The sequence below is a fragment of the Oryctolagus cuniculus genome, chromosome 3, assembly GCF_051225735.1.
Source record: "Oryctolagus cuniculus isolate XC-2025 breed Fujian yellow rabbit chromosome 3, ASM5122573v1, whole genome shotgun sequence".
NCBI lineage: Eukaryota > Metazoa > Chordata > Mammalia > Lagomorpha > Leporidae > Oryctolagus > Oryctolagus cuniculus.
This window is the reverse complement of record NC_142869.1, coordinates 75,690,079-75,714,977: the sequence shown is the minus strand read 5'-3', so window position 1 is coordinate 75,714,977 and position 24,899 is coordinate 75,690,079. Positions and strand designations below refer to the sequence as shown.

The 24,899-nt window shown below is 42.0% G+C and overlaps 1 protein-coding gene across 11 annotated transcripts in view; it reads left to right on the top strand.

The window, feature by feature from the left end:
- Positions 1-24,899, top strand: part of CSRNP3 (cysteine and serine rich nuclear protein 3) — a 236,250-nt gene that overhangs the window by 189,644 nt on the left and 21,707 nt on the right. For 7 of the 11 annotated variants that reach the window (XM_089329080.1, XM_051848553.3, XM_008258688.5 and 4 more), the window contains one exon: positions 12,865-13,124. The exons of the other annotated variants lie outside the window; for them this stretch is intronic. In XM_089329080.1, coding sequence (XP_089185206.1) covers positions 12,865-13,124 — 260 coding nt within the window. The remainder of the gene's footprint in view (positions 1-12,864; positions 13,125-24,899) is intronic. 11 annotated transcript variants of the gene reach the window in all.

Here is a 24,899-nt window from a genome sequence, read left to right as displayed (position 1 = left end):
AGACCTACTGTGTGAATTGCGTCTGTTGGACATCTCCTACAATAGCCCTGTAGAAACATTTTGCCAGTGCTGCTTGCTGAGCTTCTCATAGTATTTTGTCTTTGACCCAAGAGTCTGTTGTCTTTTGCCCCCAGGTGTGAACACATTAACAGGATAATTTTCTAGTTTTAGGGGTAAGATCAGTCCCAGACATGACAAATCCCTGCCCCATGCAACTTACATTCCAGGCCGCATTAATTCATTTTTGTCATTATTTTTAAAAAAGTTTTATTTATTAATTTGTTTGTTTTATTCGAAAGGCAGAGTTACAGAGAGTGAGAGACACAGAGAGACAGTGATCTGCCATCTGCTGTTTCACTCCCCAAATGGCCACAATGGCTGGGGCTGGGCCAGGCCAAAGCCAGGAGCCAAGAGGTTCACCTGGGTCTCCCACGTGAGTACAGGGTCCCAAGCACTTAGGCCAACCTCTGCTGCTTTCCCAGGACTTTGGCAGGGAGCAGGATCAGAAGTGGAGCAGCCAGGACTCCAACCAGTGCCCATATAGGCAGTGGCTTAACCTACTAAGCTACAACACTGGCCCCATTTTTGTCATTCTCTTACGTTTCAGAAAAACTCTAAGTTCTTCTTGCTTATTTCTCTAGCCCTTGTCTCAGGGTCTCATCAAACAGGATGTTTCCTTAAGTCTCATCACCACTCACTACTGCTAAGAAAAAGAAAAATGACCTGCCTTAGAACATGGCTATATATTATAAAATTCCATAAGAAATTATTGGCTTGAGTAATATAATTTTTTTACAGGACAGTCACTGCTTTGAGGCGCAGCTAACAATTTAAATACTCAGGGGCAAAATCATTCTGTAGATCCATCACTAATGGACTGCTACAGGCAGAAAGTTCAGTAACGCTTTTTGCTGGAGGTCAATACCAATTAGTGAGACATTATCAGCAGGATTTCTCTTTCAAAATCATTTTATAATATTCAGGTACCTCTTCTCCCTACCGGCTTCCTGCATTTTAGAGATAGGGTTGCAAGCTCATTATTGATGGGTTGTTTAGAGATTTATTAGAGTGCCAGGGTTGCTTTGCTATATCTTCTGATATGTAAAATATAGCATATTTCAAATGGTTTCTAGTGCAAAAGTTATGTGTGCCCTCCAGCCATGAGAGCAATGTGTCCTCTCTTCAAAATATATTTTTAAAAAACCATCCCAGGAAAATAGGTAAAGTAACTACAAATTACTGAGGAGAAAAGACATGTTGATCATGAAGCTTCAGGGGAAAACTGCCAAATGTCATCTTATCTGAAATAAGAAAATATCTTTAGGAGATTTAAATGCCTCCTGATTTAGCCCATTGTTGAATTATGCATTGATTTAGTTTAATTAAACGTTACTTATCAAGTGGGTGCTAGGGCCCAGCACTGTGTTGTATCCTGTGGGCTCCACAGTGAGCTAAAGGCACGCCTTGTGCCCTAAGTGCTGAGTAGTGCAAGAGAAAAAGAAAACTCACTTATATCTCTATATCATCAGTACCAAGGCAGGGAAGCTTTGGAAATGTGGAGCAAGAGCACTTATCTCATCCCCTGGGTTCTGTGCAAGGCTTTCTGGAGGTGACATTTGAGCAAAATCCCAATTTTATTTTTCTACTCACTGTCAGGCAATAATTCTGTGCCAGACGCTGGGCTCAAACAGTTCCCTGGCTCATAGTTTGGAGAAGTGTTAGACACTGACTTAGTCCATCTGGGCTACTGTGAGAACATCCCATAAACTGAGTGCCTTAGAAATAGCAGCAGTGTGCTTCTCACAGCTGTGGAGGCTCTGGGGACTGGTTTATAAGGGCACTCGTTTCACTCATGAGGATACCACACTCATTACCTAATCGCCTCCCAATGGCCTCACCTCCTAATGCTATAACCTGGAAGTGAGGAGCTCAATGTGCATTTTTTTAAAAAAATTATTTAATTGAGAGGCAGAGTTTCAGAGAATGAGACAGAGAGAGAGGTCTTCCAACCACTGGTTCACTCCACAAATGGCAGAAACAACTGGAGCTAAGACTGTCCAAAGCCAGGAGCCAAGAACGTCTACAGGGTCTCCCACGTGGGTGCAGGGGCCCAAGCTCTTGGGTCATATTTCACTGCCTTCCCAGGCCATTAGCAGGGAGCTGGATGGGAAATGGAGCACCCTGGACTCTCATGTGGAATACTAGTGCCGGAGGCCAAGGCTTAACCTACTACACCACACACCAGCCCCTCAACATGGATTTTTGAAGTCACAAACGCTCAAGCGGTAGCAGGCACAGAGGACATTATGAAAACGTGAAGCACCTGCTCAGTCAAAAATGTTGGATATTTATAGAAAGATTATTGAATGTTTCTTTTACTTTCATTTGTAACCCTCTTAGATCATTCATTGATATTCAGGAGAAAGAAAATAGCCCAGTAAGCCCCACGGCCCCTCTCCCGGCTGCCCTTCATCGCTCTTTTCTCTCTTTTCTTTTCTTTTCTTTTCTTATTTTTTTCCTTCCTTCCCTTTCCTTTCCTTTCCTTTCCTTTCCTTTCCTTTCCTTTCCTTTCCTTTCCTTTCCTTTCCTTTCCTTTCCTTTCCTTTCCTTTTCTTTTCTCCACCTTTCTTTTTTTTTAATAGCAGATGTTTAACATGCATTATACTGCCATAGTCCAGCAGGGAAACAGGCAAATGTTATAAACAATAGATGTTCAGCTCCCAACTCTGCAATTGAGCCACTTTCCTAAATTCAGAATTTCTGACATGTGAAGTCAGTAAAGCAGCATGGATTTATTGCCTCCTTTTTTATATTTTTAGCAATCTAGATTTTAGCGGGGGATAAATATAGGAAAAGCTTTTTTTTTTAAGACTTAATGATAATATAAATAAAATCATACTTCCAGATTTCATCCTTCCAGGCAGAGTTCAAAGTTCAGCTGCATGGCCTTTGACCCAGTCTTGCTCTGCAGAATAACTTCCAAGAGACTCAGAAGAGATTTACAGCTTTGTTGCTGTTGAGGACTTGTTTTCTTGTTGTTTTTAAGTGATATTCTAACCTGGATTTTCATGATATATTAGGCTTGACAGGGCTGTGTTGTTGGGCCAGATGAAATACTGTTTGGGAAGTCACTGAGCAGGTGGAAAATGCTATTTAATCCTTACAGGCCAGACTCATGGCAGTATTGAGAAAATGTAAAAAGCAGCAAAACAGGTTAGGAGAGCTGAAGAACAGCCAATGTCTCCTTGTGTCGTTGTGTGAGAACTCTTTGTGTAGTTGTATTTTGTATTGAGATGGTTCCATGTCCCCAGAATACTTTTGCAGTGGCGGTAATGAATTGTATTGCCCTCTTGGTTGCAGCAGTGTGGATATTCTGCTGAGGAGCCATATGGTTCCCATTTATTTTACTGTGTCTTTGACATCAGCAGAATTGCTGAGACAGCAGAGGAAAGAAAGTGCTTACACTTTGGACTTCTGCCAGAAGTGCGATCATTTATGTTTATTAGAGACTACCTTTTTTCCCAGTAAGAAATGATACGGTCTTAAGATATTATCCATGTTGAGATTTTACTAAAACTAGAATATTGGTTTATATATTTTGGAAATAATTGTTACCTTAGTGGCAGTGCAATTTGCTTTTTAAGTATGAAGTTTTGGTGTTTAATTGCACATATGAGAGATTGCAGAAGCAAGCTGGGAAGTCGAAGGTACTTATTTTAGCACTGGTAATAAAGGAACGCACTTTTTATTTGGTTTAACGGCACCACCAAGATAGTACTCTGCATATGTAATGCTTTCCATCTGTGATTCATAAGGTGTTTTACAAAGGTAATTATTTCTTATAATATTCCTGTGAGGTAGATAAACATAATTCTGAAAATACTAAAGGAGAAATAGAAATGCACATGGTTATTAATATAATTTAAATAATGGATCCTAGCAAGTAATAGAATTCAGATTTTTAATTGATTATATTATTTGACAAACTATTTTCCAGATGTCAGGAGAGGAAATATTTTCTCACATTCATTAGAAATGTGGCATGCTTAAAATGAAGAAGCATCCTTTAGGAAGGAGGAGACAAATAGACACTTCAATAATATATGTTCCATTCGTAAATGTTAACTTTGGCTCTGTGGAAGTCTTAAAGAGTCCCTGGAAACTTGTAATGTGATCTAAAGAAATATAGGTTGTGCAAAATGAGAGAGGAGCCAGTGACATTGGTCAAAATCTGTAGGATGATTTTTACCAGCAATAATGTTAGGTACTTTGCTGAGTATAAAGATAATACAGGAGAAGAAATTTCCTAGTGTTTGGTCTGCTTTGGGCAGAGCTGAACAGAATGCAGTACCTAAACTTGGCAAAATATTTTAATATTATATTATGCTTCAAATATTTTGCTCAGGATTTTAATGTATAAACTTTATTTTAGTGATACACCTTGTAAAGACACAATTGAGCCAGAAGGGAAGCTGCATATGTTAAATGTAGAAACAGAATGCCAGAATTCATGATGCCTAATAGCATGGACTGATGCAAAGGGAAAATCAAATATGTAAACTGGGATGGAGTGAGTGTTGTGGCCTAGCAGTTAAGCTGTCCCAGGGGACCCCTGCATCCCATGTCAGAGTACCAGGGTTTGAGTCCCATCTCTGATTCTGATCCAACTGCCTGCTAGTGGAAACACCGAGAGGCAGCAGATGATGACTCAACTACTTGGTTCCCTGTCACCCATGTGGGAGACCCAAAAGGAGTTCTGGGATCCTGGCTTCGGGTTGGCCCAGCCCTGGTTGTGGCAGGCATTTGAGGCATGCACCAGCAGATGTAGGATCTCTCTCTCTCTGTCTCTCTCTCTCACACATACACTTCCTGTGTCACTGTGCCTTTCAAATATGTGAAAACACATAAATAAAAATTGTAAACAAATTAGATGAAGATCAGTAGATACTCAGTGGTACAATTTTTGTCTATAATTAATCTAAACTTGCTTTAGTTTAATAATTCCCCAAAAAGTAAAGCATTTTAATGTTCAGCCATTCTGCAGTCACATTTTCAGTGGGATGTCAATTCTATGTAAAGGAGAGGGTCAGTCCTGCAAATCACATATAAAGCACTTAATTTCTTTTATTTCTGCTCTCTTAAATTCATGATTTTTTGCTTTAAAAAGTTTATTTATTTGTTTTTTACTTTTGTCCTAAAATAGAACAAAATGTTAACTGTTTTTGTTTGTTTGTTTGTTTGGATTATTCACAAGAATCGGAGTAGCAAAGCAGGCATCTTTAGTAAATAGAAATGTGTGGATGAAAAATAGCTAGTTCTGAAAAGTGATCACCTTTTTTGAGTTAATTTAAATGATTTATGGCATCCAGTCCAGAAAGACAACGTGTACATTTAATTTGTATATGAAGCTTTGGGAATTTATATCAAAATCTTGAGCAGTAAACCTTTTTTTTTCCCCCGGAGGGGAATTTCAAGTAGCTGGTAGTCTGCTGAACCACGCCTGTAAAGGCAAATTCCGCTTGCACAGTGCTGCTGAACGGTCTGGGCTGTGCCTGTTAGGCGGGAGGGAGCTGTTCTCCGTGCAGATCTCAGACTTGCTTATGAGGATGTAGCTGACAGACTGAATGGATGACGACGTGACATGCATGTTCATGATCCAAAACAAAGCTGGAGTCATCTCGCCTCAAGGGTCATCTTTTCCATATGATTTCTGCTCTTGCTGTTTTGTTCTTGTTGTTTACATGCATATGTAGTATTTGTACATAGCTTGATGAAATACTTTGTGTAGTGTTATATGAAGGAATTTGTTTTTGTTTTTCTGTTTTGTTTTTGATGAACTAGTGACGCATGGAAGATTCTCATCTTTAATTATTTCACTCAGAAACTGCAATCCACAGAGGACTGTATTAGTCTCATGGGTAATCCAATGTGAACATTTTCAGTTTAATATTCAAATGGAAAATACTATGGCTAAATGGTTAAATTTCCTAATCTTGTCTGTGAATTGTGAACCTAGATTACCTCAACTAGAGAACTGAAATCAAGGTGACTATTTCTTACATGTATTTATCATATTTTTTAGAGATTTATTTTTTTGTTGAAAGGTAGAGTGACAAAGAGGTAGACACAGAGAGAGAAAATTTTCCATGTATTGTTTCATTCCCCAGATGCTCGCAACAGGCAAGAAGGTTAGGCCAAAGCAGGAACCAGAAACTCCATTTGGGTGGCAGGAACCAAAGTCCTTGGGCCATCATCTTCCTCCCAGGTGCATTAGCAGGAACCTCCATCAGAAGCACAGAGAAGCTGGGACATGAATTAGGCCCCTGGCATGGGAAGCAGGTGTCCCAGGTGGCAGCTTATCATATTTTCTACAGTCTTGCTGCTTCACTAGTATATAAATTAGTAGGTTGGTTTGAGATGGGGAAGGGTAGCATTCAGGGGCTGAGGAGAAAGATGCACTAAAAATTTTTAAAGTATTTAGAGCTATCGTTGATATTATAGGGAACCAAACACATCTGTTAGAAAATAGTCTTGGATTTAAACTCATGCGCCTCACTTAAGTAGGAACTACTTCTTTCTTGATTTTTTTTATTTTTGAATGCTTCTTTCATATGGGCCCAGTTTAAAAAAAAAAAAAGCTTCTGATTCACTGTCCATTTGGTGGATCTGATCCTTTCTCAACATGTACTGCCTCTGTCTCAGTGCAGATTTTCTTAGAAAGGCAAAGAACTTCTACTCCAAAACATGGATAGGTAATAAACAGTTGCTTATATTTTGCCTAGTATTTGGGGCAGTGTCTGTCTTTTATTTATGATTGCTTGTGTGTGTTTTATACTTTTCATAACTGAATATAAAATTATATAATACTGATTTGGCCATTATGCATAAACCAGTTGAAATTATACCCTGAACATTATTTGGATTTTGTTTATGATTAAAAAGAATATTCCCAATATTTATTTTCCTTTTGCCTTTTATTCAGCCATACCTGAGATAGTTTCTTAGCATAAGTCTTTTGGAGTTTCCTCTACTGAAATGGTATATGACTGCTCTACACTTCTTACTTGAACAAAATGACTTGAAAGAGATGACTAGGGAAAGGATATCAAGAGACCTGAGAATGTGACTCAGAGGAATCAAAGGAGACAAGTGAATGAGGAAAGATTGCTTTTGACATAAAACTATGCCTTTTAAAGGAATTAATCCTGTGATTTTTGGCTGCTAGAGTCATTTTCACTTCATCCTATAAGACTTGAGACCATGTGGATGACCGTCCTGATCAAGAAAGACCAACCTTGACGATCACATCAATTTAGAGAAGACCATAGAAAATATGCTGAAGTCATTTCCAAAAGTTAAATTAACCTGAATAGCATTAACCATTGAAAATTGATTTTGTATCGAAAAGTGAGAAACAACACAACACACATACTTTCAGAGCCTCTGGTTAATTTGGATTTCATAATTTAAAAGCAGAAATTTTTATAGCTCAGAATTTACCAAGAAAAGTAAGTTAATTTCAACATTCTAACTTGATTCCACTAAATTCCCCCAAATCAATGAAAAATAAACTCAAAATATAGAATAGCTGATTACCTGACATTTTTCTTTTACTCATAGTGTGTAGGAAAGAGAAGTGGATTATTGATCCAAACAGAGGAATTAATATTTTCCACAATTCTCCCTTTGTTTGACATAAACCTGGATCATGAACTTTCAAACTCCATGCCAAATTCAGTGCCAAAAAAATATAACTGTTTGCTGCTTTCTGTGTTCCTGGATACAGCAGGGCTTAGCTCATAACACTGAAAAGAAAAAGTGTGTCTAAAGGAGACGAGCAGCTCACTGCACAGCATTGGCTCTAAAGTGGCTGCTCTGTGGTGGAACTGCTGCTCCAGAACCTAGTGTTCAGGTTGAGAGGCCCAGACGGGAGACTGTCACCATGCATTCAGAACCCACCACACACTGATGGAATGACATACACTAATGACATTCGAAAGGGCTAACGTGTAAATCAGAAAGTAACTTGATTATTTGCAGTAAGAAACAAAATTGACAAGTCAGCCAGAAAATCATATAGGCTTGAAGGTATAATCCAACTCTTATGAACACATTGGTTTGTGAAAGTAGAAATGAAGCAATGTGAGCTGAGTTTTCTTAGAAAATTAACATGACCAGTACTTAATATGATTCCACTTTGATACACTCATCCCCTTTATGGGATCAGAATATCCAGAATATTGATCTGATCAGAACACTTGCTTTCCTAGATGCTACTGGAAATATACCATGCAATTCTTAGTTTTTGGTTTCCATTTTTAATCTACTATGTTCCTGAGTTCTTTCATTATATATTTCTAGTAAAAGTTATTTTATTTATCCACATTCTTGTCCTGGTGTTGTATATTAGTCATTGTGTGTTCTCTTATCCATAATTTTTTTGAAGATGTATTTTTATTTTTTGAAAGGTGGGGCTACAGAGAGAGAGAGAGAGAGAGAGCTTCCATTCACTGATTCACTCCCCAAATGGCCACAACCTCCAGGGTTGGGCCAGGCTGATGCCAGGAGCCTAGAGTTCCATCCAGTTCTCCTACATGAGCACAAGGGCCCAAGCACTTAGGCCATGTTCTACTGCTTTCCCAGGCACATTAGCAACAAGCTGGATTGGAAGTGGAGCAGCCAGGACTTGAACCAGTGCTCATGTGAAATGCCAGCATTGAAGGTGTGGCTTAACCCACTGTGCCACATATTAGCCCCTCTATTCATTTTCAAGGCAATTTTAGAATGGATAGCTTCAGAAAATAGCTAATGTCAGTCACTCTGTGATGTTTATTCACATACAAAGATCATATCTGTACAATCTATGATCATGTTTCAGTAACACAGATATGGCCCATGTGCTGACCATTCTGGTCTTCCCAGGAGTTGTGTCCCAGACTGTCTATATGTCTATTATTCTTGCATTCAGACGTTCATTTCAGGGATACTCATAGTGGTTGGGATGAAAGAAAAGGAGCTGAAAGACCTTACACAATTGGTATGGAGCATGAGAACAGACTAATCATTTTTCAAAGCAGTAATGAAAGATACACCCTCCTCTCTCTTTTTCATGCTTTGACCTCAAAGGAGTAAAGCCAACTCTAAACTCTGTAGAGACACAAAGTAGAGTTCAATCCTTCTGCGAAGGGCACAAATTACTAGGTAGGTATATGGGGAGGTTTCAGGATTCCCCCAGGCAGATGTGCTGAGTGTATGTAGTCTGCTCTTTCCAGGCTTGAGGAACACAGACTCTTTTGTTCAGACTTCATTTTGTGATGTTAGTCAAATTGGGGCCCAGAGGCAAGAGCTAGTTCATAATGGTCCATTCTCGTGTTCTGATACAACCATCAGAAAAGGGATGTGGGTGACTCCTAAGTTCAGGAAAGTCACACTCTAAATGTCCTTCATTCAGGAGATCATATAGTATTTCAAAGCCTTTCTTTTAAATATATTCCATAGGCTTTTGGATCACTGTCTTTTTATATCACACATATGCTAAAATGAGCATAAGAACATGTTTGAAGTAGAAACCTTAGGAGGTCGGAGGAAGCACCATTCCTAGCATGATGACAATGTTAGCCCCACCAAGGGCACAGCTGCAGGGCCCCTATTCTCTGCCTCAATTGTTATTGAAGCCTTAGGAAATTATCTCTAAACTTTAACTTTGGTGAAAGGATCATTTCCAGGAAAGTATAATGCCATAGATTCTCCCAGAGGGATGAAGAAGTCTTATAATCTGAAACTACAAATATAGATCTATATAAATTATTTAAATTATTTAGATATAGTGTCATTAAATTGCTTAAAATAAGTAATAGAATTATCAGAGAAGTTTATATTAATTGATTTTAAAAGAATATATTAAAACTCTTTTCAAAATCTGGAAATTTGTAGCCTTGGAAGATAATGTCTTAAGGGCATCATTTTTATGGTATCAGAGCAGGAAAGATGAGATGTCACCACCCAAAAAACAGAGGTTCTAGCATGCTGTGAGGTGGTGATGGATGGGCTTGTCAGAACTGGTAGCACATTACTGGGCAGACTGTTGAATACTGCTTTCTATGGTGCTCTTTTACATTTTGACAAATTCTTCTCTGTTTTTAGATGATTTAAACATCCTGTTGTGAAGTAGATCAGAGCTTTTAAATCGCAGTGGAAAATTGTCTTTGTTGCCAGGAGTACAAGTGTGTTGCTGTGAATGTAAATGTAAATAAACGGAAAGATTACCTACGTGTTTGGAAGCATTTGCAATTTCTTCTAGAGAAGTAAAATGATGAAGCGGGAAAGATGGGAAAGTTGAAGTTTTGCCCTCAAGTCATAATTCTCTTAATCATGAATCTTCTGTGTCTGTTTCTCATCAAGGGAATGGAGGTCACAGGGATTACCATCCATTTTTCACTAAAGGATCCCGAAAGTGCCAAGCACATAATAGACCTTCATTCTATATTATGGAGTAAATGAATCCATGAAATGAAATTAATCATATCAGCCTGTCTATATTTGGTTTGAATACTTTGGATGGGGATGAGACTAATGAACTTGAGCTCCCTTAAATAGAAATTCTTTGATAAGTCCAAATGATACCACAGTCACTTTTCCTTTGTTGTGTGAGTACAGCCTTCCAAATCAAATTCATTGTTGAAGTCAGCAAGAGTTGACATCTTCCAGAAATTGTGTGTTACTAATCTCAGCCTAGATCACCTGCCCTAGAATGGCTTGAGCTCTCCACTATGACATGGTAGTGAAAAGCCAGACCTCTGGGATAATGAATCCCAGTTTTACCACTCGTTGCATGACCTTGGCCGTGCTAGTTAGCCTTTGGTGACTTTGGTAAAAATAGGAACATGGGAAATATCAACGCAAGAAGTTGTATGGAAATGAAATCATGTAACGTTATTTTCCTGGTATGACATGCAGGAAGCACTCAATAAATATGCACTTGTATTTTTTTTATATCCATTGGTTTCTTAGTTCATTTTTTTCTTTCTGTTTTTCTAGTAGAGCAGGTATATAAATTTCCTGGGGTTGCCATAGAAATACACCACAAACTAGGTGGGTTAGAACAAGAGAAATTTCTTTCTTCACATTCTGGAGACTAGAAAACCAAAATCAAAGTTTTGGCAGGGCCATGCTGCCTCTGATACCTGTAGGGAAGGATTCTGTTGATGTTGCTCCAGGCAGCCCTTGGCTTGGAGCAGCATAATTCCAGGCTCTCATCTGTCTTCATATGGTACTCTCCTTGGCTCTCGTCACATTATATTCCTTCTATGCATGTCTGCATCCTGATTGAACCATTTTATGATGACGGTTCAGGCTTCAACATGCTCATATTTGGAAGTAGAGAGTTACAATTGAACTCATGATAGCATGATCCTAGGTTTTCCTCCTCAAATACATGTGACTTTCTTACCTGATATGGAAGTATTGTATAATACGGCACCAGATTGAGACTTTTAGTTTCCAGTTTAACTCTGCCACTAGATAGCTGTAACTAACAAAGCACCCAAACTCCCCAAGCCGAGTTACTTCAGTGTCAGATAAAAGGATCAGGCTGGACCGTGTGTACCGTGTCTTCCATCTCCAGAAGATTGTGTTTCTAATGTGTGACTGTCTTTTTATTGACTATGATGTGTATTTCAACTTCCTTGATGCTCTGGGCACCTTAATGTCCTGTAACTAGTAATAAATATTCTGAGCAGCATTGCACAAAAATAAGTAAGTATGGTAATGAAAATACAACCAGCTTGATTGAGTAATTCCAGAGTTTATACACATATCAAAGCATCATATTGTACACCATAAGTATATATAATTTTATCTATCAATTAAAAACAAATAACTGTGGGGTCAGCACTGTGGCTCACTTGGTTAATCCTCCGCCTGCAGCGCCGACATCTCATATGGGCGCCGGGTTCTAGTCCCAGTTGCTCCTCTTCCAGTCCAGTTCTCTGCTGTGGCACAGGAAGGCAGTGGAGGATGGCCCAAGTGCTTGAGCCCCTGCACCCGCATGGGAGACTAGGAAGAAGCACCTAGCTGCTGGCTTCGGATCGGTGCAGCGCCGGGCATAGCAGCCATCTGGGGAGTAAACCAATGGAAGGAAGACCTTTCTCTGTCTCTCTCTCTGTCTGTAACTCTACCTGTCAAATAAAAAAAATTGTTAAAAAATAAATAATTGTTATTCCATAAAATCTGTTCTCTTTATATTAACAAAATTAAAAAGAAATATTAAAAAGCATTCTGATATCTCTCATGGCATTGTCAATTGTCTCAATGACTACATGGATTATAACCCACAGTCTTCGAGTCTCTTAATTGAGGGTACTGGTTATTAAATAAGAATTTTGTTAGATTTGATTATTATTAAATTATCTAAATTAATGCCAAGGACCTTTCTGTGCATTTTTATCTTTCTGGAATTTTCCAAAATTCATAAATACATTTTTATGCCAACCTCCTACATATACAAACAAGATCCAAAGGTATGAGGGCTTGTATTACATGTTATTTCTGATTATACTATGGCACAACTTGTGTGAAAGTCATATATAAGACCAAAATTCAAAGGATTAAGGGAATGAGAATTTAAATTCTGCCACTGATGCACTGACTGTTGGCAGCTTTCCTGAAAGTGTACTGAGACTACCGTCATAGAAGTATTTCAACGTCTATTCCTCCACAGCTAGAAAAAACATTTAAAACAGATGTGAATAATCATTTAAAATGCCAGTTTAACAGCCAGGCAACAACAATTGTAGAGCCTCCTGGCCAAAGATCACTAAGTGGCATTTTCCTGGCCTCATGTTCACTGAATTGTTTCTCTTTCAGCTTCCTCCATTCTCAAAAGGGAGAAGCGGCTGAGGACAAAGAATGTGCATTTTAGTTGCGTCACGGTGTACTACTTCACCAGGAGGCAAGGCTTCACGAGTGTGCCCAGTCAGGGCGGCAGCACCCTGGGGATGTCCAGCCGCCACAACAGCGTGCGCCAGTACACGCTTGGCGAATTTGCTCGCGAGCAGGAGCGGCTGCACCGGGAGATGCTGAGAGAACACCTCAGGGAGGAGAAATTGAACTCTTTGAAGCTAAAGGTAAAAATCATAAAAAAAAAAAAAAAAAAAAAAAAAAAAAAAAACCTCGCTTTTTCTGAAACTCTCTATCCTTACAGCACTTTGATGAAGTCAATCATTTTCATATTGATACTTGCAGACCGAACTGGCCATTTTACATAACATACTGCCCAATAAGTCCTTTTCTTTTTTAAAAGCAAAACATTATAGTGTCCCCACTGAAAGTGAAGTGAGAAACATGCCTGACATTGCTTCCTCATTCATTCCACCCGTTTACTATTGAGTGTTACAAGATCATGCACCTGTGCCTGGGCCGGGGCTAGCAGGTGACCTAAAGTAGCTATGATCTGCTCTCTACAGGAACTTGCAGGTTAATAGGAAAGAAAAAGACCAACCAGGTTGTCAAAATAAATTCGTACTTTTGTTCAATGCTGCTGAGGACAGTAACAAGACGTAATGAGAGTGTGTAACTGGTTGTTGATATGGCACAGGAGAACAGGGACACTTAAGGAAGAGAAGTGCAAACCTGGAGCAGTAACTGGACCAAGAGGACTGGCAAGTGTGTCAGGTATCAGTAAAACCGTGGCTGCACTGTGAGCTCATAAGGGCGTATGCAGCTGGAACAAGGGTTTAGGAAGAGTGAAGTAACACCAAGGAGGCAGGGGTGGGCATTGTAAACTACCACTGTGATAACTTTTCCTCTTTATCCAAGGCCACCCATAGGAGATGCCGGCATGGCAGGTGATGGCTTAACCTGTTACACCACAATGCTGGCCCCTCTTGTTGCTTTTTTATGATGGGTTTGCATGTAATTTAATTTACTAATAATTCTTAATTTTGTTTCTGAAATCCACACTCTTTTAACCTAGTACAAACAATTCTGTCCATTACCCAGAGAAAAGTCATTCTCCAAATTCAAATATTGGTAGAACAATAGTAATGGATGCCAGTCACCAAGTGATTCTTATCTAACAAGTATTTTTTTTTAAATATTTATTTTAATCCTCACAAACACCCATTGGAAAAAGTTAACTAATATTTTAAAGATTTATTTATGGGTCTGGTGCTGTGGCGTATTGGGTAAATCTGCTGCCTGCAGTGCCAGCATCCCATATGTGCCCTGGTTCGAGTCCTAGCTGCTCCTTCTGGTCCAGCTCTCTGCTATGGCCTGGGAAAGCAGAAGATGATCCAAGTCCTTGGGCTCCTGCACCCATGTGGTCTATTATAGCTGACCAGCATCACAAGCTCCTGGCTCCTGGCTTCAGATCGGCCCAGCTCTGGCCATTGCAAACACTTGGGGAGTGAAGCAGCGGATGAAAAAAGTTTCTCTCTCTCTCTCTCTCTCTGCCTCTGCCTCTGCCTCTCTGTAACTCTGACTTTCAAGTAAATAAATAAATCTTAAAAAAAAAAGTCGGCCGGCGCCGCGGCTCACTAGGCTAATCCTCCGCCTAGCAACGCCGGCACACCGGGTTCTAGTCCCGGTCGGGGCGCCGGATTCTGTCCCGGTTGCCCCTCTTCCAGGCCAGCTCTCTGCTGTGGCCCGGGAGTGCAGTGGAGGATGGCCCAAGTGCTTGGGCCCTGCACCCCATGGGAGACCAGGAAAAGCACCTGGCTCCTGGCTCCTGCCATCGGATCAACGCGGTGCGCCGGCCGCAGCGCGCTGGCCGCGGCGGCCATTGGAGGGTGAACCAACGGCAGAAAGGAAGACCTTTCTCTCTGTCTCTCTCTCTCACTGTCCACTCTGCCTGTCAAAAAATAAAAAAAAAAAATAAAATAAAATAAAAAAATTTTAAAAAGTCAACTGTGGATAAGGAATATACACTTTAAAAAAATTATTTATTGGCCAGCGCTGCAGCTCACTAGGCTAATCCTCTGCCTGCCGTGCTGGCACCCCTGGTTCTAGTCCTGGTTGGGGCGCCAGATTCTGTCCCGATTGCCCCTCTTCCAGTCCAGCTCTCTGCTGTGGCCCGGGGGGGGGGGGCAGTGGAGGATGTCCCAGGTGCTTGGGCCCTGCACCTGCATGGGAGACCAGGAGGAAGCACCTGGCTCCTGGCTCCTGGCTTCGGATCAGCGCCACGCGCCGGCCGCAACACGCTGGCCATAGCAGCCATTTGGAGAGTGAACCAATGGAAGGAAGACCTTTCTCTCTGTCTCTCTCTCTCTCTCACTGTCTAACTCTGCCTGTCAAAAATAATTATTTATTTATTTGAGAGACAGAGTTACAGGCAGAGAGATGGAGAGACAGAGAAGTGTTCCACCCGCTGGTTCACTCCACAAATGTCCAAAATGGCCAGAGTGGGCCAATCCGAAGCCAGGAGCAAGGAGCTTCTTTCAGATCTCCCACATGGGTTCAAGGGCTAAAGGACTCAGGCCATCTTCCACTGCTTTCCCAGGCACATTAGCAGCAAGCTAGATCAGAAGTGGAGCAGCTGGGACTGGAACTCACACTGATATGGGATGCTGGCTCTGCAGGCAGTGACCTCAGGTTAAATCATTATTATTATTATTATTATTTTGGACAGGCAGAGTTAGACAGTGAGAGAGAGACAGAGAGAAAGGTCTTCCTTTTCCGTTGGTTCACCCCCCAAGTGGCCTCCACAGCCAGCGCGCTGCGGCCAGAGCGCTGCGCCAATCCAAAGCCAGGAGCCAAGCGCCTCCTCCTGGTCTCCCATGCAGGTGCAGGGCCCAAGCACCTGGGCCATCCTCCACTGCACTCCCGGGCCACAGCAGAGAGCTGGACTGGAAGAGGAGCAACCGGGACAGAATCCGGTGCCCTGACTGGGACTAGAACCCGGGGTGCCGGCACCACAGGTGGAGGGTTAGCCTAGTGAGCCGTGGCACCAGCCAGGTTAAATTATTAAAATATGTCTACAACTGAGGAAAAAGGCACCAAGATGTTAAATAACTGCCTCACTTAAAGAAAAAAACAATTACTGTATTACTTCCTATTCTTTGCATTGATTGTCCCCTATAGGTATTGGAAAAGACAGTCTTTGTACCTATAGGGATTTATCCTTTGCTGAGGTTTGATAGTGTGTGCAGAGGTTTGTAACAGCTAGGAGACTGTAATGCCATCTGAGCACGAAAAGATTTACTGTGGTGAACTTTGAGTCACATCAGATATGTGGTGAATGTTAGCACGGAAGCCACAAACCCACAGCAACCTTCCTTATCACACAGGATCTGTTTTGATAGGGTGATTTGTATCCTGTTCCATCCACACTGCTTTGTTTTAACAGGCTGAACAAGAAAGGAAACGAACCGAAAGCGCGTTCATGTCTGCTACTGATTCATTTTTTACAACTGTGCTTAAGGTTGGAAGCTGAAAAGCAATCATCTGCGTTGATGTAATGTCTCAGTGTGTTTTGTATAAGTGGAAACTTATAGTTTTCCCCTTTGGTAAAGATAAAAACAAAAGGCATTTGATGATCATCATTACTTCCAAATGGATAGAAAGCTAAAGGGTAATGGGTTCTGAGGTGATCAAACCCTGTCTTCACTGTAGTAAAAGTATTAAGGATTGCTAACATGAAGTTAAGGATCACAGCAATGGGTGGTGGGCATTGTGGTGCTGTGGGTTAAGCTGCTGCTTTGGATGCCTGCATCCTTTATCAGAGTGCGTGATTCAAGTCCCAGATACTCTGCATTTCCAATCCAACTTCTTGCTAATATCTCTGGGAGGCAGTGGGTGATGACCTAAGTGTTTGAGTTCCTGTCACTCATTTGGGAGACCCAGATGGAGTTCAGAATCCTGGCTTCACCTTGTCCCAACCCTGGCTGTTGAGAGCATTTGGAGAGCAAACCAGCAGGTAGAAGATTCTCCCCACCCCACCCCGCCCCTTCTCTACCTTCTCTGCCTTTCAAATAAGTTAATTAATCTCTTTTTAAAAACAGATCACAGCAATGTGGACCCGTTTTATAAAGTTAATTTATAAAATTAATTAATGAATTAGTGATGAAATCTCCTTGGGACATAGGGGATGTGTTAACTGCAATTCCTGTGGCATTATTAACTTTTCTGATTTTAAAAATATCATTGACTATACCTGCCTAGTGTTTGGTTATCTGAAATCTAAAATGAACTACCCCAAACATTAGCTATCCAAAACTTTCACTGATACTTGAAATTTCTCTGTCAATATGAGATTTGTTTTGAATTATAAATATCTTTGGAGTAAGTTTCAAAATAACTATAGCTAAGTAAATTCCATTACTTTGGCTTGGGCAGCAAGAGGGTCACTGGCACCAAAGAGGAGCCAAAAGAGAGAAGCAGTGATTGCTAAGGACAAGCATTGCCTTCCTTCCTTCCTTGATTTTGCCTGAATTCGTCCTCTCTGAGCAGCAATGACTTGCCTGTTGATTCAGGAAAGAAGGAAGGCAGCATCTGACAGTTTTCCAGAGCCTTCATTATGGAGAGCAAGGAAAGTTCCTTGGGCAATTCCCTGGACTGGTACTGGGTAGTTTTCCTTCTACTTCTTTGAGAGCCAGCATCCTGAGAAGAGTAAGGAGAAGTTTCTCTTACCCTGTGCCTCTGTGTCTTTCCAGGATGTCTCTGATGAGTTCCAAACAGAGAAGCCTTGTATACTATGGCATCTCTCCCAGGAGGACTTTCATAGAAAAGTATGAGCAAAAAGCAATATACATAGACATATTTGTGGGTGTTTCCTTATACTAAACTGTCGCTCCCCGTCTTCATGGGGGAACGACACTAAACCCTGCCTAGGCTTCATATCCGAGTCACAGCACCATTATGTCGCTCCCCCTCTTCGTGGAGGAGCAACACTAAGCCCTGCCTAGGCTTCATATCCGAGTCATGGCACCATTATGTCGCTCCCCCTCTTCGTGGAGGAACGACACAGGACCCTGCGCTGTTCTTTCGTCTGCTCGGCCCTCCCCGGGTTTGCTGCTGGTTCTTCCCGGGTTGGCTACTATCCCTTCCACCTCCGTGGAAGGGCAGTTCCCCCTGGCCACATTCCCCACTTCCGCAGGGGAGCGGCACACCGCCGGCCGGCTCTTCTCGGGGGCTGCACAGGTGTTCCTTCAGCTAGATGTTCCCCTTAGATGTTCCCCATAGATGTTCCTGGTGCATGCCGTCTCTCTCCTCCTTTATAGTCCTCCTCCGCCAATCCTAACTCGGCTGCCCACACGCCGAGTACGCTGCTCTCCTCCAATCAATAGCAAGTCCTACAGTTTATTAGTTGAACTGGAGGCAGCTGTGCGGAAGCTGTTTACTTCTCTCCCAGTGCCATATTGTGGGAGAGCAGATGCATAGAATAAGTCTTAATTCCAGTAACTCAGTCTAGTCCGGTTGCTCCCCACAGATCCCCCTTTCTTTTTATTTTTTGGCGTTGATACGCGCCTGTCTTCGGTGTCCCGCGGCACACACTCTGCTCTACTTGCTAGAGTTGCCACAGGCTCTTACAAGTCCTATCAATCAGGCAAACCGAATCCGGGTCCTCTCTTCGCCATGTTGTGAGGAGGTTTTTAGGCGCTGATGTGTGCCTGTGTTCGGTGCCCTGCAGCGCATGCTCTGGTCGAGCCTGCAGGGGCTTACAAGCCCTATCAGGCAAACCGAATCCAAGCCTTCTCATTGCCTTTTTGTGGGGAGGCCTTACTGATGTTAATTCGTGCCTGTCTTCGGTGACCTGCGGCGCATAAGCTGCTAGCCGCCCAGGTGCTCATCGCCTCACTAATCGGGCAGACCGAATCCAAGCCTTCTAATTGTTGTATTGTAGGGAGGCCTTTCTATTTCTCTATTTCTCTATCTCCGGGCATTCCTATTTCTCCCATTTTACTTCTGTCTGCCAACATTCCCATTTCTCTCACTCCACTTCCAAACTTCTGTTTCTCTTGTCCCCGCAGCTTCCCGCTGCCCGCCCCGAGGCTACTTCTCGGCGGCTTCCCGGCTGAGCCGCTTCAGCCCGCGCCTCTTTCATCTGCGCAGCTTCCCGGCTTTGCGCGGCTTGGCTTCGCGCGCTCCGCGGTCTCCACGCCCTTCGCATCTGCACCACGGCCTCGTGCCAGCCCCGTTCCCTATCTATTCACGCCCCGTGCTCTCTCTGCACGCGGTGGCTTCCGCGAGTAACACAGCGTAGCTTACGTGTCCGCCACTAGCATTCAATCTAAGTTCCCCGGGCTAGCCTGGCGAATTCAACCCAGCATACGTCTCCGCCCCACGGTTTGGCTTCCCGTCCTTTGCTCCCCGGGCTAATCAGACGGATCCCAATCTGGCTTACGTTTCAGCTTCTGGTTTCAACTTTTCGCCCCCTATTCCCGGGCTAACTTGAGAACCCCAAAGTGGCTTTCGTGTCCGCCTTGGCCTGCCCCCCACGGCTTCAATTTCCCTAACATTTTTCTCTACCCGGTATGTTTCCCCAAGCTTTCCTCCAACAATATTCCTCCCTCATTTCTCCTGGCCTCTCCCCACGGTCCGTATCCGAGTCTGTTTGTTCTAGCTTTCACTTTCGCTTTCGACCTTAGAGATTTCTCCCAGCTTCCCCCCGTAGTCCGTATCTGAGTCTATGCCTAGGCTTTCAATAGCTTCTTCCGGCACCCTTTTCGTCCGGCTTTTCCCTAGGCTGTTTGCTAGTCTCTCTCTCCGATATTTTCCTGCTTCTTCCCGTTTCTTCCCTCCTAAGTTTGCTATCCGTCCTAGGTTTCCTATCCGAGTCACGGCACCATTATGTCGCTCCCCCTCTTCGTGGAGGAGCAACACTGAACCCTGCCTAGGCTTCATATCCGAGTCACGGCACCATTATGTCGCTCCCCGTCTTCATGGGGGAACGACACTAAACCCTGCCTAGGCTTCATATCCGAGTCACAGCACCATTATGTCGCTCCCCCTCTTCGTGGAGGAGCAACACTAAGCCCTGCCTAGGCTTCATATCCGAGTCATGGCACCATTATGTCGCTCCCCCTCTTCGTGGAGGAACGACACAGGACCCTGCGCTGTTCTTTCGTCTGCGCGGCCCTCCCCGGGTTTGCTGCTGGTTCTTCCCGGGTTGGCTACTATCCCTTCCACCTCCGTGGAAGGGCAGTTCCCCCTGGCCACATTCCCCACTTCCGCAGGGGAGCGGCACACCGCCGGCCGGCTCTTCTCGGGGGCTGCACAGGTGTTCCTTCAGCTAGATGTTCCCCTTAGATGTTCCCCATAGATGTTCCTGGTGCATGCCGTCTCTCTCCTCCTTTATAGTCCTCCTCCGCCAATCCTAACTCGGCTGCCCACACGCCGAGTACGCTGCTCTCCTCCAATCAATAGCAAGTCCTACAGTTTATTAGTTGAACTGGAGGCAGCTGTGCGGAAGCTGTTTACTTCTCTCCCAGTGCCATATTGTGGGAGAGCAGATGCATAGAATAAGTCTTAATTCCAGTAACTCAGTCTAGTCCGGTTGCTCCCCACACTAAACCTTTCAGAAACAAACTAAGAGTAGAAATTTAGGTGTTGATGATAAAATTGCTTTTTATTTCGGAATTCATTTCTTCGACTTACTGGTTAGGCTTCTCATAATATAGGATACAATTGGATTTGTAGAACAAACATAATTCCATTTAGGAAGGTTCAAGTGTGTCTTTGGTAGTGTTGGTATTTCAAACACTGTCTATTAACGACTAATAGAGAAAGCTGATTGAATAAAATGTATGCTTCTAGAATAAATAACTAGCTTTGTTGTTTCTAAATTACACACCATGGTTCTTTTTCTGTCAAGACCATTCAAACATGTCACACTCTTTAGTCATCAGTGAACTCATCTTAATACTATATCCTTTCCAAATTAAGTGCTCAGATATCATCTTCACCCCAATTGTTGAACAATCTCATTATTCCTTATTCCTGTTTAACATGAAGCTATAAATGAATTAAGCAGCCATTTGTGAGTTCTAAAGAACATTGGTGTTCTACTTGCCTGTAAGTTCTAGCATACTGGAATCTACTACTTTGTTCTAGGCAATTTAGCTTCTCTTTCACAGCTTGGATTTGACTCTTTTTCTCAATGTTTTTTCAACCAAGTGTTCTTTTCCTTTCTGAGATAAAGGTCCTGTCTCCACTCTGATTACCATTGCTAGTCACTATCTGAAGTTATGCACTATTCTCAATTTCTCAGTCATGATTCTTGAGCAATGCTTAGTTGTTTGCTTTTCTTTCCAAATTAAAAATAAAGCCAAAAGGTATTTTTAAATGATTAACCTTAAAATTTTTGTTCATATCTCCTTCACCCTAAATATCAGAATTATGGCTATGCTTCATTTAGTAAGCTACCCATGCAATATTATAACTCTCTCCTTCACCTCTAGCTCTGCCATTTGTATCTCTTCAAAAATCTTGTGATTCCCCTTCCAGGTAAAAAACTTAAATTTTTGGATTTGTTTGTAACTACTTCTCCATACTGTATTTCTTTGTTCCATGTGTCAGAACTGCTGGTCATGATATTTTTGAGTTCCACTTAACCCCACAAAGCTTCTCTGTTAGTCTATGTGGAGACCACCGCAGAGCAGAGTCAGAGTCAGAGCCTTCAGAATGTATCCCTAAATGGAAACCTGTCATCAGCACCAACAGGAAGACTTTGATGTGCCAAACACCTGCACTGCCACAAACAAAACCTAGTTCAACAAAAATACAGAAAATATTCCTAACCAAAATAATGAAGACTTATAAGGTGGGCTTCAGCCCCAGGCACGTGCAATACATTTAAATATATGTTCTTTCAAAATATTACTAGTATTTAAGTTGAAGTGGAACAGTCAAATCCTTACACTTTTCCCATGCAAGAAACATTGATCTTTTAAATCAGGGAAGTCAACTACAATGATTCACTGATTAAAATGGGGGAGGGAGGATGGGGGGGCTTCCCACAGGTATACCAGAGCCATCTTGCTTAAGTTGCCCAATGAAGTGAATTGTGTACATCCCAATAAAACTTGACAAACTTGACAGATTAGACCTTTTTTTATTTCAAAAACATCAATTGTTAAATATTTGCTGGCATTCAGCTGGATACATCTGGCATATTAGCTTCCACAGATAGATGCAAAGATGCAATGTAATTCTAAGCCAGCAGGAAGGATAAAGAAACTTAGATGTTTATGTGTCCCATACAAGGTACTTCCAGAAGACTGTGGAAAATAGAATTAAAATTTGTTTAATGTGGTGTCAAAAATTCTGAAATTTATACATTTTTTTCATAATATATATTTTCCATGAATTTTTAAAATTTCCTCATATTTTGTTATCATTTCTGAAGACATTTGTGGACTCACTGTGATTTCATGTTACTGAAATTTTTATAGCTTAACAAAACACCCAAACATTGCTTGTTCTTCAAGGGCATAGTCAAATTGGTTCCAAATTGCCACCTGCAATTAACAGCTAATGAGCTGAAGAATTATATGCTAAGATTTGGCTGAATATCAAAGTGATATGAATGTTTGCCTTGAGTTTGCCCAAGGCTTTAAGGATGAGGTCATTAGTCCAATTCATACTGCAAAGCCAGGAATTCTTTTAATTAAACATATATCCTATACTTGCCAGCCAATAATTACACATCTCTGGTGACCCAGAACACAATGCTTTTTCAAGTAGCACATTCCGTGTATGCAACTTCAATTGTTAGAGAGCTCTCCCTTATATTGAGCAACCTGATGCCACCTAATGCCACCTTTTGACCCGAATACTGCCCTTCCTTGTCTCACAAATTCCAAGTGATTGAAAGAATTGTTGATGGACATGCAAGTAATTCAAGATAGCTTATTGGATCTGTGTGTTTCAGTTCTATAGGATTAAGCATCCCTAATTCTTTCCACTAGTCCTGCTAGAGAATAGTTTTCTGGGACTTTTTTTTGTCCTGGTTTCTTTCCTCTAGATACAATGCTATTTATTTTATTTTTAAAAAATATTTTATTTGTTCATTTAAGAGGTAGAGTTACAGACAGAGAGAGGGAGATACAGAGAGAAAGGTCTTCCATCCATTGGTTCACTCCCCAAATGGCCACAACGGCAGTAGCTGAGCCGATTCGAAACCAGGAGCAGGAGCTTCTTCTGGATTTCCCACGTGAGTGCAGGGGCCCAAACACTTAGGTCATCTTCCACTGCTTTCCAAGGCCATAAGCAGAAAGCTGGATTGGAAGAGGAGCAGTCGGGACAGGAGCCGGCGCCCATATGGAATGTCGATGCCACAGGCAGAGGCTTAGGCTACTGCACCACTGCATGACCCCTACACTGCTGTTTATTAATGTCTACCACGTCATATGGTAATTGAGCTGGACCTGGTATTCCAGGTCAGGAAAGTGTTACCTTACCCTTTCCCAAATTGTAGATGCTCTTCCCTATGGGTATGCACGATGGCTCCATGGTATTTTGGACCTTGCTCAATGTATCTGTTCTTATGAAGCCAGTAGTAAGAAAAAAAAAAAAAAGCAAGCAAACAAACATACAAGCAAAATGCACAGAAACAAATAAAACGTAAGTCTTTTAAGCCAAGTCAGCAATGATGTATATTAAAATATCTCTAGGGCATCTCTTTAATGGTAGATATGGCCAATAGAGAGTTACATTTAATTTTATTAAACATAATATCATCACCTGCATGTATAATGAGTCTGCCTTGTTTGTCCTCAGCAGCGGTGTGAATTTTTTTAAGGATTTTACTTGTTTATTTGAGAGGTAGAGTTACAGACAGTGAGAGGGAGAGACAGAGAGAAAGGTCTTCCCATCCACTGGTTCATTCCCCAAATGGCCGCAATGGCCTGAGCTGCGTTGATCCGAAGCCAGGAGCCAGGAGCCAGGAACTTCTTCCAGGTCTCCCATGCGGGTGCAGGGGCTCAAGCACTTGGGCCATCTTCTACCACTTTCCCAGGCCACAGCAGAGAGCTGGGTTGGAAGAGGTGCAGCCCGGACTAGAACCGGTGCCCATATGGGATGCCAGCACTGTAGAGGGGGGATTACCCACTACACCACAGCGCCTTCCCCAAGAGGTCTGAATTTAAAACTGCACGTCACAAGAGAGTGCCAGGTTCAGAATGTGCTCTCAAAGAAGTGATTCTCAAGAATGGGAGCATTCACTGAGACTCATTGCCCAGGTAGGCACTGCTGCCACATCCCTCATTCATGGCCTCGTTGGTGGTACAAAAGGAATCAAGTAACTCTGTCCCAAGAGATATTTTCTCTGTCTCCATGTATCCAACCTTACCCTAATTAACTAGATTCATCTGAAGAACCCAAGAAATTCTCTGAGAACCTAAGAATAGGTCTTCTTGGGACTGGAATACTGGTGTTTCACTTCTGATGCATGGAATCTGGGGTCAGGACTAGGACAGATGGCCCAGAAGGCAGGACTCTGTGCACCTGATTCCCACTTGTGTCTTTTCTGTGTGGAGCCCTTGCATGGAGTTTCATTTCAAACATGGACATTTTCTCTCTAGTGAACTTAAGCATTTGTCGAGTAATCACTGCTTTCTTTTATGTGTACTAAGACCATCTGTCTAAACAATTCTTCCCAGAATATTATTATCCAGAATTAGCTTTTAAAAAAAACACAATTCATTCTCACTTCAGTTATCTTTTAATTCCTTTCCTCATGTCTCTTCACAGATGTTGCACTAAACAATCATAACTTGAAACTTTTTATTGCTTTAAAGTATGAAGTGTTTGGGCCTGCAGATTCTTACGTAAGAACAGAGTAGTACTCTCACAATCTCCCCACCCTCACCTTTCTTTTTTGTTTGTTTGTTTTTGCTTTCAATACTTTCTAACATATCTGTTTTCTGGTTTCTGATTTGAAAGATGATTTCTTGAAAGAGACT